The 15,071-nt window shown below is 40.5% G+C and overlaps 1 protein-coding gene across 7 annotated transcripts in view; it reads left to right on the forward strand.

Annotated features, from left to right (window-relative positions):
• Positions 1–15,071, forward strand: part of PIAS2 (protein inhibitor of activated STAT 2) — a 73,649-nt gene that overhangs the window by 44,045 nt on the left and 14,533 nt on the right. For 6 of the 7 annotated variants that reach the window (XM_036321749.1, XM_036321750.1, XM_036321753.1 and 3 more), the window contains 3 exons: positions 3,925–4,085; positions 5,855–5,988; positions 8,857–9,028. In XM_036321749.1, the coding sequence (XP_036177642.1) occupies positions 3,925–4,085; positions 5,855–5,988; positions 8,857–9,028 (467 nt within the window). Of the gene's footprint in view, positions 1–3,924; positions 4,086–5,854; positions 5,989–8,856; positions 9,029–9,154; positions 9,174–15,071 lie in introns of those variants that run through there. The other variant, XM_036321755.1, reaches the window with a different exon arrangement.

The following is a 15,071-nucleotide window of genomic DNA, read 5'->3' on the forward strand; positions in this document are numbered from 1 at the left end:
GGTAGGCAGACGGCCCCTTGCCGGGCTGGCCCTGCCCCCAAGCAAGTGGTTAGGGGGGATCAGGCAGGCACACCAGCAGTTAGGGGTGATCAGGTCGGCAGACAAGTGGTTAGGGGTGATCAGGTAGGCAGGACAGTGGTTAGCAGCCGTGGGCAAACTACGGCCTGCGGGCCGGACCCGGCCTGTTTGAAATGAATAAAACTAAAAAAAAAAACAAACCGTACCCTTTTATGTAATGATGTTTACTTTGAATTTATATTAGTTCACACAAACACTCCATCCATGCTTTTGTTCCGGCCCTCCGGTCCAGTTTAAGAACCCATTGTGGCCCTCGAGTCAAATAGTTTGCCCACCCCAGGGTTAGGGGCAATCAGGTAGGCAGATGGCCCCTTGCCGGGCTGGCCCTGCCCCCAAGCAAGCAGTTGGGGGCGATCAGGCAGGCAGGCAGAGTGGTTAGGGGTGATCAGGTAGGCATACCAGTGGTTAGGGGTGATCAGGTAAGCAGATGACCCCTCGCAGGGCTGGCTCCGCCCCCCAGCAATCAGGGGTGATCAGGTAGGCACATGGCCCCTCGCAGGGCTGACCATGCCCCCTTGCAGGCACAGGCCATCAGCAGCGACTCTGTGGCAGGTGTGCAACCAGCCAGCGTTTGCCCCACAGAGGTAGGCCAAGGCCTGCCAAGCCATCGCACCCCATGCCTGTTGCTTGCAGAGGGAGGCCGCCGGTGGCAGGGCAGCTGGGGGTCCAGCTGCCTACAGCCGGGGGAAGGAAACCCTAGGGACCAGGCCTAGGGACCCTACCTGAGGGGTCCCAGATTTTGAGAGGGTGCAGGCCAAGCTGAGGGACACCCCCAAGTGCATGAATTTTCATGTACTGGACCTCTAATAAGTGGTAATAAAATCGCTAGGACCTAATAAATGCTAATTGATGGTTCTACTTTAATGAGTTAGAATGTATAAGGTGTCTTAATTCATTTGTAATGTACTTCTAAATTGCACAATCATTTTTATTTCATATTTCCTAACATAGAGACTATAGGGGAGAATCGGTCAGCAATGCAGATAACTCCTTCTGTGTGTTCATTACTGAGCTAATTGTGGGAGAAAATACTGAAGATTTGATAAAAAGTTTTCAGAAAGTTAATAGTCTAGTTTGAGAGAGAAAGCTAACTTACATGAAAAAGCAAAAGATTTGCCATATATAATTATGTTATTGGAGTACCAGAGAAGAGATGGGAAAGGTCAGGAATCGTGGATGAAGGCTTCTTTAAAATCAGTACTGGTGGAGGGGACCCTTTCCATATGAAAGGGACTTTATATGGAATCAGGAATTTATAATGCAGTTTAGGTGGCATTTGGTAACCAGCCATCATTATAAGAAATGTACAGGGTGGGGAAAAGTAGGTTTACAGTTGCGAGTAGCCAAAACATAGAGCTTATTCTTATATTATTAATTAATTGTATTAATTTCCATACAAACAACTCTAAACCTACTTTCTTTTTACTTTTTTTTAAAAAGTATATTTCTGTTGATTTCAGAGAGGAAGGGAGAGGGAGAGAGAGATAGAAACATCAATGATAAGAGAATCATTGATTGCCTGCCTCCTGCACGCCCCCCCTGGGGATGGAGCCTACAACCCAGGCATGTGTCCTTGACCGGAATCAAACCTGGGACCCTTTAGTCCACAGGCTGATGCTCTATCCACTAAGCCACATCAGCTAGGGCTGTAAACCTACTTTTGCCTCGCCATCTACAATTTTAAATGGAGAGAGAATTGTTTCAGAGAGAGAGAGATAGAGAAGAGAATAATTTCTCAATTTCCTATTATGTGCCCCTTATTTAACTTTCTTAGAAAACCTGTATGGGGGTTGTTCCCATTTTGCAGATGAGGAAACTAAGACTGAAAGATTGACTAATCCAAATCACACAGTAGTAACTAGTAGAACAAGGATAACAATTTTGGTCTTCTGGAATCATTTTAGTTCTCTTAACAATATACCATATTGCTACATTGGGCTAAAATAATAAATATTCTGATAATAAATCCACGAGGAGGCAGTAACAAATGCCAAAAGCTTTTTTAAAAAATAATTCATTTTTGTTGAAAATATTACATATTGCCGAAACCGGTTTGGCTCGGTGGATAGAGCGTCAGCCTGCGGACTGAGGGGTCCCAGGTTCGATTCCGGTCAAGGGCATGTACCTGGGTTGCGGGCACATCCCCACTGGGAGATGTGCAGGAGGCGGCTGATCGATGTTTCTCTCCCATCGATGTTTCTAACTCTCTATCTCTCTCCTTTCCTCTCTGTAAAAAATCAATAAAATATATTAAAAAAAAAAAAAAAGAAAGAAAGAAAATATTACATATGTCCCCTTTTCCCCCATTGAATCCCTCCAACCTGTCCCTGTCTCCCCCCCCCCCCCCCCCATCCTGTACCTACCCCAAGCCTTCAGCACCCTATTGTCTGTGTCCATGGGTTATGCATTCAAGGTCTTTGGTTGATAAGTCCACCTCTCTACCATCCTGGAAAGTGGTATTTGCAGATATTTTTATTTTGAAGCTTTTTTTTAAAATTATCATTACCTTAAACTAACATCTTTATTGAAAAAGGGATAGAATTACATGAAATTGGGATTGCTTAGAAATTGAGAATCTGTGGTTGTCAAACCCAGAGAGAAATCTGTAGTGCCAGCAGGGGAGGTGGTGGCAGAGGTCCTAGCGGGCATGTGTTTGGACCCAGGGCCTCCTATTCATAAGCTTTATGCAGACCTTCAGGTATAGGTTTTGATCCTTCGTATGATATACTTCATATCAAATGTGATAGCTTCATATTGTGATAGTTTTTTCTGTACTGATATATGTGAAAAAGTTATAAATTTATATTATGTGACAGAAGGTTCAAAATTTTGTATATCACATGCCACCATTCAGGTGAAAATGTTTTTTAAAACAACATAGACCATCTATGAAAGGACATACAAGAGATGGGTAACAGTGGTTCTCTCTAAATAGGAGAACTGGTGACAGACATGTTTTCATTGTATATGGATGTTATCCTACTTGTGAATTTATGTTACCTATTTTCAAAACATGAAAACATTTTTTTAAATTATAGGGCTATCAATGAATATTAATAAAACTAGAAGCCCGTTGCATGAAGATTTGCACAATAGGCCTTCCTTCCCTGGGCTGTTGGCACTGGTTTTCCTCCGGCACCCGGGACCCAGGCCTTTGGTCCAGCCACAGTGGAGAAGCCAAGCCTCTTATCCCCTCCTGTCGCAGCAAGGCTTGGCTTCTCCCCTCTGGCCGCAGCGAGGCTTGCCTTCTCCGCTGCCAAGCCTCACTGCAGCCGCAGCGGAGAAGCCAAGCCTCTTCAGTCTTCAGAATTCAGTCTTCGCTCCGCGCCTGTGTATGCCAATTAACCGCCATCTTTGTTGAGTTAATTTGCATAGTCGCTCTGGCTGACTTGTGGGAGTAGCGGAGTGACACCAATTTGCATGTTTCTCTCTCTCTCTTTTTTTTAAAAATATATTTTATTGATTTTTTACAGAGAGGAAGGGAGAGAGATAGAGAGTTGGAAACATTGATGAGAGAGAAACATCGATCAACTGCCTCCTGCACATGTCCCACTGGGGATGTGCCCACAACCCAGGTACATGCCCTTGACCGGAATCGAACCCGGGACCCTTCAGTCCACAGGCCGACGGTCTATCCACTGAGCCAAACCGGTTTCTGCATGCGTGTTTCTCTTTTATTAGTGTAGATGTGTAGCAGCCTTGATGGAAATAAATTATTTTGAATTTTTTTTTTTTCATTTTGATCTTCTTGTATGACTTCTTTCAGACTTTTATGACTGACTATTCCCATTGAGGTTTTGTTCTCCTTTCTGAAATGGTTTCTCATGTTTCCTTTCCTGCCTGTAGTTAGGGAAAATGAGGCTGACAATCCCATGCCGAGCGGTGACTTGTACACATCTACAGTGTTTTGATGCTGCCCTTTATCTGCAAATGAATGAGAAGAAGCCCACCTGGATTTGTCCTGTGTGTGACAAAAAAGCTGCCTATGAAAGTCTAATTTTAGATGGGTAAATATTAGCTTTGTCTCCAGTACAGCCTCATATCAATTCTCTTCTAGCATAAAGTCAAGATGTTTGTGTGTTTTCTGCTTTATTATACTCAATCTTTTTTTAAAACTGTGGTTAATGGCTCTTTTATCTTTATGATTTCTTTTGGGGGCAAGAGGTAGAGTAGTGTCCTTTTTTTTTTTTGCTTCCCAATATCATATTTCATAGCCTGTCCTAAAGAGGGCAAAGCCCACTTTTTAAGTGAGTTTAAGTCTGACTGGAAGTTCATTGATTTTATTGACCTTAAAGTACCAGTATTTTTGTTTCATTGATTTTTCTCTATTTCATTTGTTTCTTTTTTCTTTTCCCATTTGTTTACTTTCACTTTAATTTGTTCTTTTTTTATAGTTTCATTTAGATAGAAGCTGAACTTATTGATTTGCATTCTCCTAATATAGAAAGACTAGAGGCCCAGTGCATGAAATTCCTGCATATGGGGGGGGCTGTCCTCTCAGCCCAGCCTGCACTCTCTCCAATCCGGAACCCCTCAAGGGATGTCTGACTGCCAGTTTAGGCTCGATCCTGGGGATTGGGATCGGGCCTAAATGGCAGTCGGACATCCCTCTCACAATCTGGGACCTCTTGCTCCTAACTGCTCACCTGCCTGCTGGCCTGATCACCCCTAACTGCCCCCCCGCCCCCCCGCCGGCCTGGTCGCCACCAACTGCCCCCCACCCCTGGCCTGGCTGCCCCTTACTGCCCCCCTGCCCACCAGCCTGGCCACCCCTTACTGGCCCTCCCCCACCGGCCTGGTCACTCCAAACTGCCCTTCCCACTGGCCTGGTCACCTTTTACTGCCCCCCTTGCCGGCCTGGTTTCCCCCAACTCCCCCACCCCCCTGCTGGCCTGGCCACCCCTTACTGCCCCCCCACCGGCCTGGTTGCTCCCAAATGTCTCCCCCCCCCCCCAGCCCCCGCCTGCCTGGTTGCCCCACACAGACTGCTGCTCAGTTGTTTGGTTGTCCCTCACTAACCCCGCTGCCAGCCTGGTTGCCCCACGCAGCCTGCTGTTCGGTCGTCTGTCTGGTTGTTTTGGTTGTGATGGCCCCTGGCTTTTTATATATTAGTATTAGTGCTATAAATTTCCCCCAAGTATTGCTTTAGCAACATTTCACAAATTTTGTTATATTTTTACTTTCATAAAGTTTAAAATACTTGCTAATTTATTTTTGTGTTTTTGATGTGTTTTTTTTTTTTGGCCCATAGGTTGTTTGTAAATTTTCAAATATATGAGGATTTTCCAGATATTTTTCTGATGATGATTTCAAATTTAATTTTATTTTGGTCATAGGACATAATTTGTATGCTTAGTTATTTAAAAAGTTTATTGAGACTTATATTGCTATTCCTTCTTCTTTCCCCCACCTCTATGATTCTTTTTCCTTGATAATATAAGCTTATAAGTTAGATTTTGTATAATAACATTTGTTTGCTTTTGTGTATTTTATGTGTTGTATTGAAGGTTGTTCTTTACTGCAATCAATTTCTGTTTAGCCACTATTTTTTAGATGACTCAGTAAGTCATTTAACTCTTTCATTGCCCTTTAAAGATCTAAAATATAGAAGGAAGGGGGTATAATAGTTGTCCTAAAGTCTGAAGTATTGAAATACCAAAACAAACAAACTGAAGTCAGCATTACTTTTGTCTCCAATGTAATAAGTACTTCTTTGTTATAATTTCACTTTTGAACAAGGCCACTGATTACATTTTTCTACTTATTTGGTTTATAGCCTTTTTATGGAAATTCTCAGTGACTGTTCTGATGTGGATGAGATCAAATTCCAAGAAGATGGCTCTTGGTGTCCAATGAGACCGAAGAAAGAAGCTATGAAAGTATCCAGCCAACCATGCACAAAAATAGAAAGTATGTGTAGAATGTCAGCAGAGAGCAAAGCAGTGAGACTCCTGCAGCATTATCTTTATCCTTAACATTGGCCACTAGAACTTCATTAGAAGCTCAGTTTGCTAACTTTGTGTGTGTTAATTCTCACCCAAGGATATTTTTTCCCCCTTGATTTTTAGAGAGAATGAAAGGGGTGAAGCAGTAGGGAGAGACAGAGAGAGAAACATTGATGCGAGAGTGACCACATCAGGGGTCCTCAAACTACGGCCCGCGGGCCACATGCGGCCCACCAAAAACATTTATCCGGCCTGCCGGGTGTTTTTGCCACCGCTGTGTGCATAGGAATTTGTTCATAGTTTTTTTTTAAACTATAGTCCGGCCCTCCAACGGTCTGAGGGACAGTGAACTGGCCCCCGGTTTAAAAAGTTTGAGGACCCCTGGACCACATCAATCAGTTGCCTTCCGCATGTACCTTGATCAGGGCTGGGATCGAGCTTGCAAATGAGGTATGTGCCCTTGACTGGAATCAAACCTGTGACCTTTCAGTCCGAGGGCCAATGCTATAACCATTGAGCAACCGGCTAGGGCTGCTAACTTTATCTGTTTTTTTTTTGTTTTTTTAAAATATATTTTACTGATTTTTTACAGAGAGGAAGGGAAAGGGATAGAGAGTTAGAAACATCGATCAGCTGCCTCTTGCACACCCCCTACTAGGGATGTGCCCGCAACCAAGGTACATGCCCTTGACCGGAATCGAACCTGGGACCCTTGAGTCCGCAGGCCGACGCTCTATCCACTGAGCCAAACCAGTTAGGGCTAACTTTATCTTTTTGATCATCTGTTACATAGGTAATTTCCTCCAACTGGTTTTTATTCTTCCTTTTAAGAAATGTGCCCAAGTTTATATACCATTCTTTAACCAGCCTTTTAATAGTTATTTTTCATATGTAAAGTAAATGAAAAATAAATCATCAAATTATTTTAATATATGGTGTTTGTTACAAAATGAAAAGTTATAAATGACATTTCTATGGACAGTTTTTCAGAATTGTTTTTAGAGTACCTGTTTTGGGGTACCTGTGAAGGTGTGGTTAGAGAGATTACTTCATCCATTAAGGGAGGGCAGAGGAAGGTGATCAAAGGTTAGTTGCTAAAAAAAAGTGGAAAGGAATTTTACCATTGCCTTGGTTGCGTAGGGTGAGTACTAATCCTTCAGTTCCCTGCAGCTGTCCACACTGAGTGGGGAAACAAAAGGCAGTTTGAGTAATTGAAACCCATAGGTAAACTTAACCCTTTGCGGTTGTATTAAATTTGGACATGGGTGTCATACTGGTCAGAATTAATTTCCATTGAAAGAGCAGTGATACATAACATGCAAGATTATGAAGGATAAACAAGATTTATTAATTCTTTTTTGGAACTACGTCACTACTAGTAGAATCACTACAAACATTATCGCTTTCTACGTCAGAGTCAGTATTCAAGGTGCCAAAATAAAACTCTTCATCGTTACTTTCAGATTCGCAGTACACTTCTTTCGGTAACTTTCTTTTTGCCATTTTGGAGTATTATTTTGAAATATCTTAACAAGCGAGAATGCCTAATTACAGTTAAAAGTAATTTGTAAAGCTTTACTTGAAATTCTGCAAAGTATCTCCGAAGCTTGTCAATTTCTTCACTCTCAAAAGGCGACTGACTTGTCACGGTGTTTTGCATGGCGAGTGTGGAACGACCGCGTTTGTTTATATTGAGTTTCGATATCTCCGATTTGTCTGGGCAATGTTTTGGTTCGTGACAAGGTTGCTTAGACACTTAAGAGCTTTCAGAGAAATTATGAACTGATACATGAATGAATAGAGTTAAGATTCGTACGGCTCCTTGCTGTGGTGACTGAGAGCAGACATACGACCGGAACGGTAAAAAAGCTTTGGTGGCTGAGAGTAGACAAACGACCGCAAAGGGTTAAAACTTGTTTTTATCTGACATAGGCTACTCATTGCATTTGAGTTTTGTTTTGACTGTAATTGATGTTGTAATAATGTAATGGATAATAGATGTTCAGAGTAAGAAGAGAGGAAAAGTTCAGGATTAATGTCAATGTTAATCGATCTCCTGTGATTGTTACTGAACCAATGGGTGGATGATGAAGGAAAAGTTTCCCGCTTTGAGAGAAATAGTGATTTAGTTGATTACTTGCTGCTGCTTTTTCATTATCAACTAGCATTCATTTACTGCTAAACAGATTGCAGGGCACAATATACTTTCTATGAAATGGTGAGCGTATGAGACTATCATAATGGGCAGAAAGGAGAACCTAGGTGATTAGTAGACAGACAGTTTATAAGAAAAATTTTAAATGTCTGAATAACAAGTGAGAAGTTTGGGGTTTTTTCATGGTGAAAATTTTTGTCAAGTTCTGGTGAAGAGTCTATGCATTCTTTGACATGAGCACCCTTGCTTTGCTAGAATGGAAAATTCTGATTCTGACTGAACACTGCAACAAGTCTGTGAAAACACAGTGACACCACGTATTCTTGTTCATGGCCGGAGATCAGCTCCCTAACTCCAGATGTCTGTCTATAAAATGACTGCTTACTTGCTAAGACACCATGAGCAGCGGGGTATGTGCATATCCATTGGTAGTGCCAGGGAGATAACTAAGAGCATGTTTGAAGGAGGCTTTTGGCTCTCTGTCAAGGCATAGAGCTTACTCTGTCTCTCCAGGTTAGTAGTCATTTTACAGAGAGATGTCTGGAATTAGGGAGTTGGTCTCTTTCTGTGGGACAGGGTATGTAGCTTTACTGGCATGCTGCACAGTTAAGACTCCTGTGGCTAGAGTTTGTGTCACAGCCTTAAGTTTTTTTCTTTTTTCCTGTTCCCTACATGCAGGTTCAAGTGTCCTCAGTAAGCCTTGTTCAGTGACTGTAGCCAATGAGGCAAGCAAGAAGAAAGTGGATGTTATAGACCTAACAATAGAAAGCTCTTCTGATGAAGAGGAAGACCCTCCTGCCAAAAGGAAGTGCATCTTTATGTCAGAAACACAAAGCAGCCCAACCAAAGGGTTTGTTAATTTATAGTTTACTACTTTTTATTACACTTGGAACTGATTGTTATTGGGATAGGTTTGTACACGTCTCTTTGATAGTTACATAATCATAGAATGCTATTTTAATTTGCCTTTGTTTAGTTGAAGTATTTTCAATATTTAAAAGAAGAAAATATTCCCATCTTTGGGAAGTAAGAGTTGAAATCTTCTCACGTGTAAGTATTTCATGTAAGTAGCAAATTTGGCATCACAGACCAACAGAAAGAAGCCTATGGAATTGGGAATCTGACAAGTGTGGATTCCAAGTTTGATACCATTGCTTACTCATTCATGATGTTGGATGAAATATTTAACTTGCTTGAGCTTCGTGTTTCTGTTCTGTATAGTGGGGTTAGAAAATGCCTACCTCATGAGATTTTTTTAAGATTTCAGTAAGTTAATGAAAGAACTTAGCCTCAGTGTCTGGCAAATCAGAAGGAATAGAAATGAAAAACCAGGAAATCTTATTTTACATGTTAGTCTAGAAATTTTGTGAGCAGTTATTTTTTAAGAGGCACTGTTTTAGTAAAACTTATAGTTTTACAGAGCACCAGAGGTAAAAAGCATTCTGCCTACAGATAACCACTGTTAACATTTTGATAGTGATTCTTCTAACCTCTTCCTTGCATACTCTACTATAATCCTTAAATGCAATCATGTAGTACAGTGATGGCAAACCTATGACACGCGTGTCAGAGGTGACATGCAAACTCATTTTTTTGGTTGATTTTTCTTTGTTAAATGGCATTTAAGTATATAAAATAAATATCAAAAATATAAGTCTTTGTTTTACTATGGTTGCAAATATCAAAAAATTTCTATATGTGACACGGCACCAGAGTTAAGTTAGGGTTTTTCAAAATGACACGCCGAGCTCAAAAGGTTCGCCATCACTGATGTAGTATCTATCAGAAGAAAATGGCACCTTAATTTAAGACATTTAGAAAACCTCTGATATTTTTGTACATGAAAAGATCATTTTAAATATTATGTCCCTACCCTATTCCCTGGAAATTGAATGTTGTTTTGTCATTAATATGGAGGTATTCTAAAGATAGGAAACAAAAAATAGAGGTTAATAATGTATTTCTCTGGATTAAAGATCATTAGGAATTGGTTGCAAAATTATATTAATATTTTTATGATTGTAAAGTGGGAGGGAGCACATGATTAATTTCAGGCTTTAGGATAACAATTCAAGTTAACCCATTTTTAGATATTTAAGTGTGGACCAAATGTGATAAATTCAGTGATCCAGTATACATTCTAGAATACTAATATTCACTGTCTTGCAACATTCTAGCAATTTATCTTTGTACTATGAAATAATGAATAAGACTATAAAATTTAAAAAATATATGTGTACACATTGATAATGTATATATACATATGCCTGTGTATTTGCCAATTCTATGAGGAGGCAGCAACATGTCAACAGCTTTTTTTTTTTTTTAAGAATTCTTTATTGTTGAAAATATTACATATGTTCCCCTTTTCCCCCCATTGACTCCCTCCAGCCTCCATCCTCCCCCCCACCCCCCGGCTCCGTCCCTACCCCAGGCCTTCAGCACCCTGTTGTCTGTGTCCATGGATTATGCATTCAAGGTCTTTGGTTGATTACCTCCTACCCACCCACCCTCACCCCACCTTCCTTCTGAGATTCTGCACTCTGTTCCATGCGTCCATGTCTCTGGGTCCATTCTGTTCATCAGGTTTTTTTGTTACTTAGATTCTACATATGAGTGCGATCATGCGATACTTCTCTTTCTCTGACTGACTTATTTCACTTAGCATGATACTCTCCAGGTCTCTCCATGCTGTCTCAAAGGGTAAGAGATTCTTCTTTTTTACAGTTTTTTTTAATCTATTCATCTGTTGATGGGCACTTGGGCTGTTTCCAGATCTTAGCTATTGTAAATTGTGCTGCTATGAACATAGGGGTGCATACATTCTTTCTGATGGGTGCTTCAGGTTTCTTAGGATATATTCCTAGAAGTGGGATCACTGGGTCAAATGGCAGATCCATATTTAATTGTTTGAGGAAACTCCATACTGTTTTTCATAATGGTTGCATAAGTCTGCATTCCCACCAGCAGTGTACTAAGGTTCCCTTTTCTCCACATCCTCGCCAGCACTTGTCATTTGTTTATTTGTTGATGGTAGCCGTTCTGACAGGTATGAGATGGTACCTCATTGTCGTTTTGATTTGCATCTCTCAGATGACTAGTTACTTTGAACATTTTTCATATGTCTCTTGGTCATCTGTATGTCCTCTTTGGTGAAGTGTCTGTTTAGGTCCTTTGCTCATATTTAAATTGGATTGTTTGTCTTCCTTTTGTTAAGTTGTATGAGGTCCTTATGTATTTTGGTATTAATCCTTTATCAGATGTATCATTGCCAAATATGTTCTCCCATACAGCGGGCTCCTTTTTCATTTTGTTGATGGTTTCTTTTGCTGTGCAGAAGCTTTTTATTTTGATGTAGTCCCATTTATTTTATCCTTAGTTTCCTTTGCTTTAGGAGATATATCTGTAAACATATTGCTATGACAGATGTCTGAGATTTTGTTGCCTATGGTTTCTTCTAAGATTTTTATGGTTTCATGACTTACCTTTAAGTCTTTTATCCATTTTGAGATTATTCTTGTGTATGGTGTAAGTTGGTGATCTAGTTTCACTTTTTTGCATGTATCTGTCCAATTTTCCCAGCACCATTTATTGAAGAGACTCTCTTGACTCCATTGTATGTTCTTGCCTCCTTTGTCAAATATTAATTGAGCGTAATAGCTTGGGTTGGTTTCTGGGTTCTCTGTTCTGTTCCATTGATCTATATGCCTGTTTTGTGCCAGTACTAGGCTGTAATCAAACTTGAAATCTGGTATTGTGATTCCCCCAACTTTGTTTTTCTTTCTCAAAATTGCTGCAGCTATTTGGGGTCTTTTTGGATTCCATATAAATTTTTGGAGTATTTGTTCTAGCTCTGTGAAATATGCCATTGGTATTTTAAGACACCACTGTACTCGGACCAGCCTACCATTGGTATTTCAATAGGGATTGCATTGAAACTGTAGATTTCGCTTGGGTAGGATAGACATTTTAATGATGTTGATTCTGCCAATCCATGAACACGGTATATTTTTCCACTTGTTTATATCTTCTGTCTCTTTTTTCAACATCCTGTAGTTTTCTGAGTATAGGTCTTTTGCCTCCTTGGTGAAGTTTATTCTTAAGTGTCTTAATTTTTTGTTGCAATGGTAAATGGGATTGTTTGTTTAGTTTCTCTTTCTGAGAATTCATTATTGGTGTATAAAACAGCTATTGATCTTTGGGTGTTGATTTTGTATCCTGCTACATTGCCAAATTTATTTATTAAATCTATTAGTTTCTTGGTGGACTCTTCAGGGTTTTCTATGTACATTATCATATCATCTGCAGATAATGAGAGTTTTACTTCCTCCTTTCCAATTTGGATGCCTTTTATTTCTTTTTGTCTAATCACTGTGGCTAGGACTTCCAGGACTATGTTGAATAAGAGTGGTGAAAGCGGACATCCCTGTCTTGTTCTTGTTCTTAGGGGAAATGCTTTTAGTTTTTGCCCATTGAGTATGATGTTGGCTGTAAGTTTGTCATATATAGCCTTTATTATGTTGAGATATGTTCTCTCTATTCCCACTTTGCTGAGAGTTTCTATCCAAAATGGGTTTTGGATTTTGTTGAATGCTTTTTCTGCAGCTATTGATATGATCATGTGATTTTTGTCTTTCAATTTGTGTTGTATCACATTTTGTTGATTTGCAAATGTTGTATCAGCCATGCATCTCTGGAATAAATCCCACTTGATCATGGTGTATGATCTTTTTAATATATTGCTGGATGCAATTTGCTAATATTTTGTCGAGGATTTTAGCATCTATGTTCCACAAAGCTGGGGCCTGAGGGAAGCTAGCTGGGGTCCTGGGTGTCTGTGGGTGGCCGGAGGGAGGGAAGCCTGGGTCTCAGGTGCCAGAGGAGAGTCAGCGCTGGCAGCCCAGGGGAAGGAAGGCCTACTCTTGCACGAATTTTTGTGCATCGGGCCTTTAGTATACATATAAAAGCCTAAGCTACCGAACGACCAAATGACTGATCGCTATGATGTGCAGTGACCACCAGGGGGGAGATGCTCAATGCAGGAGCTGCCCCCTGTTGGTCAGTGTGCTCCCACAGCCAACCTCCTGCGGCCAGCCAACCTCCTGTGGTCCCTCCCCCTGGCCAGCCAGCCAACCCCCTGCGGCTCCAATCAGCCCGCCCTGAGGAATACCACCTGTGCTCGAATTCGTGCACCGGGCCTCTAGTATGCAATAATTAGATGTGACCATGATGACAGTGTGTTGGGATGTTGATCTGACTCCTCTACAGGTATAAGTAAAGGGGCGGGGGAGGAAAGTGAGTTTTGTTGTTTCCTGTACATCTAATCCAAATTGAATGGTTAATTCAGGATCAAGACAAAATAAAATCTCCATTGTGTGATATCAAAAGAAGAGAAGGGGAAGCAGGAGGAAAGCATGTTATTTATTCATTTTTGAGACTAACTCAGTTGCCAGCAGTCGTATATGTACTCTCAGTAATGCTTCATTTTGCACATTTTCCAGTGATATCTATTGATAAACTAAAGAATAACACCTAGACAGGAGCCTCATGTCATGATGCAAATTAGTTTTAGGGGATTCAAGTGTTTAAGTCAGTTATTATTTAGTGGTTTGAGATCTAAATAGAGACTATGAAATAGTTTTGTTGTTTGTAGAGTATGAAGAGTGTCATGCAACTCTGTCATCATTTATTGTTAACTCATATTTAATAATCTGAGCAATAAGAGGAAGTGTTTCAAACAAGAGAAAGGACATCATCTAGAGGTCCTACTTGACATCTTAGTTTAGCTTGTGACCATGGTTCTACCTTAAATTTCTATCTATTTTATTTTCTTTGTCTTTATTGTGGTCCCTTCCAGCTACAGAATTCTGAGCCTCTCATTAAACTTACAGTTTTCTAACAGCACTGTGGGAGGTTAACCTAATGTCCCATGTCCCAGTCATTTCCCCTTTATTTAATAAAGTTTTATTTTTCAAAATGTACAGTTGTTGGGACCTGTTTCTGAATCTTTAATAGCAGCTGGGCATGGGGGGGTCCCCATCCTTGGTATTTCTAGTGTAAATTACTTGAACTTTGTGCTTTGAAACCAACATAATAAGTATTTTACTGAGGAGCTCCCGAAGGGGTGCCCTGGCCAGGGAACTGCCAATGTTCAGTCTTTCATAGACAACAGCTGGGCATATGAGCTTATAGTTGAGAACTTGCTATGTATCATATGTGTTTTTGTCAAGATTAGGTTATTATGCTTGTCCCTTGTCATCCTTGGGTAACATCATGGAGCTCAGAGAGCAGCTGCTACCACTGTAGCCTCACTGACATGTCGAACAAAAAGCTGGCCACTATCAGCCCATAGGGTCCATAATATTGCTTAATTTCTTCTGTATATTAAAGATGTTTTTCTTCTGAAGTTCTGTTTACCCTGAGCAAAGAAAAAATGAGGGGTAAATAGGAAGAAGTCAAAATTATCTCTCTTTATTCCTGAACTTAAAAAAAATATATTTATACTGCTTCTTAAAATAATAGTTAAAATTATATATACATATTGTGTGTATGTATATATATAACACCATTTATAAAGTGTTGCTTAAGTGTGTTTAATTTCAAACTCATAACCCCCCTTAGAAAGATAGATTGTATCATGGTAGGCAACATTTTATTTCTGGCTATTATATCTTACATCTTGAGTAGTCATCTTTTTAAATTTCTCATTGCTGCCTATTGTCATCAGGTTGGCAGGCTTTAGGATTGGCTTTCTTTGCTTAGGTGATCCCCAGATAAGAGTGTTAATAATTGCCCTAGCTCCGTGGTTGGCAAACCGTGGCTCGCGAGTCACATGTAGCTTTTTGGCCCCATGAGTGTGGCTCTTCCACAAGATACCACGTGGGGGCGTGCAC

The sequence above is a fragment of the Myotis myotis genome, unplaced genomic scaffold (assembly GCF_014108235.1).
Source record: "Myotis myotis isolate mMyoMyo1 unplaced genomic scaffold, mMyoMyo1.p scaffold_m19_p_9, whole genome shotgun sequence".
Taxonomy (NCBI): Eukaryota; Metazoa; Chordata; class Mammalia; order Chiroptera; family Vespertilionidae; genus Myotis; species Myotis myotis.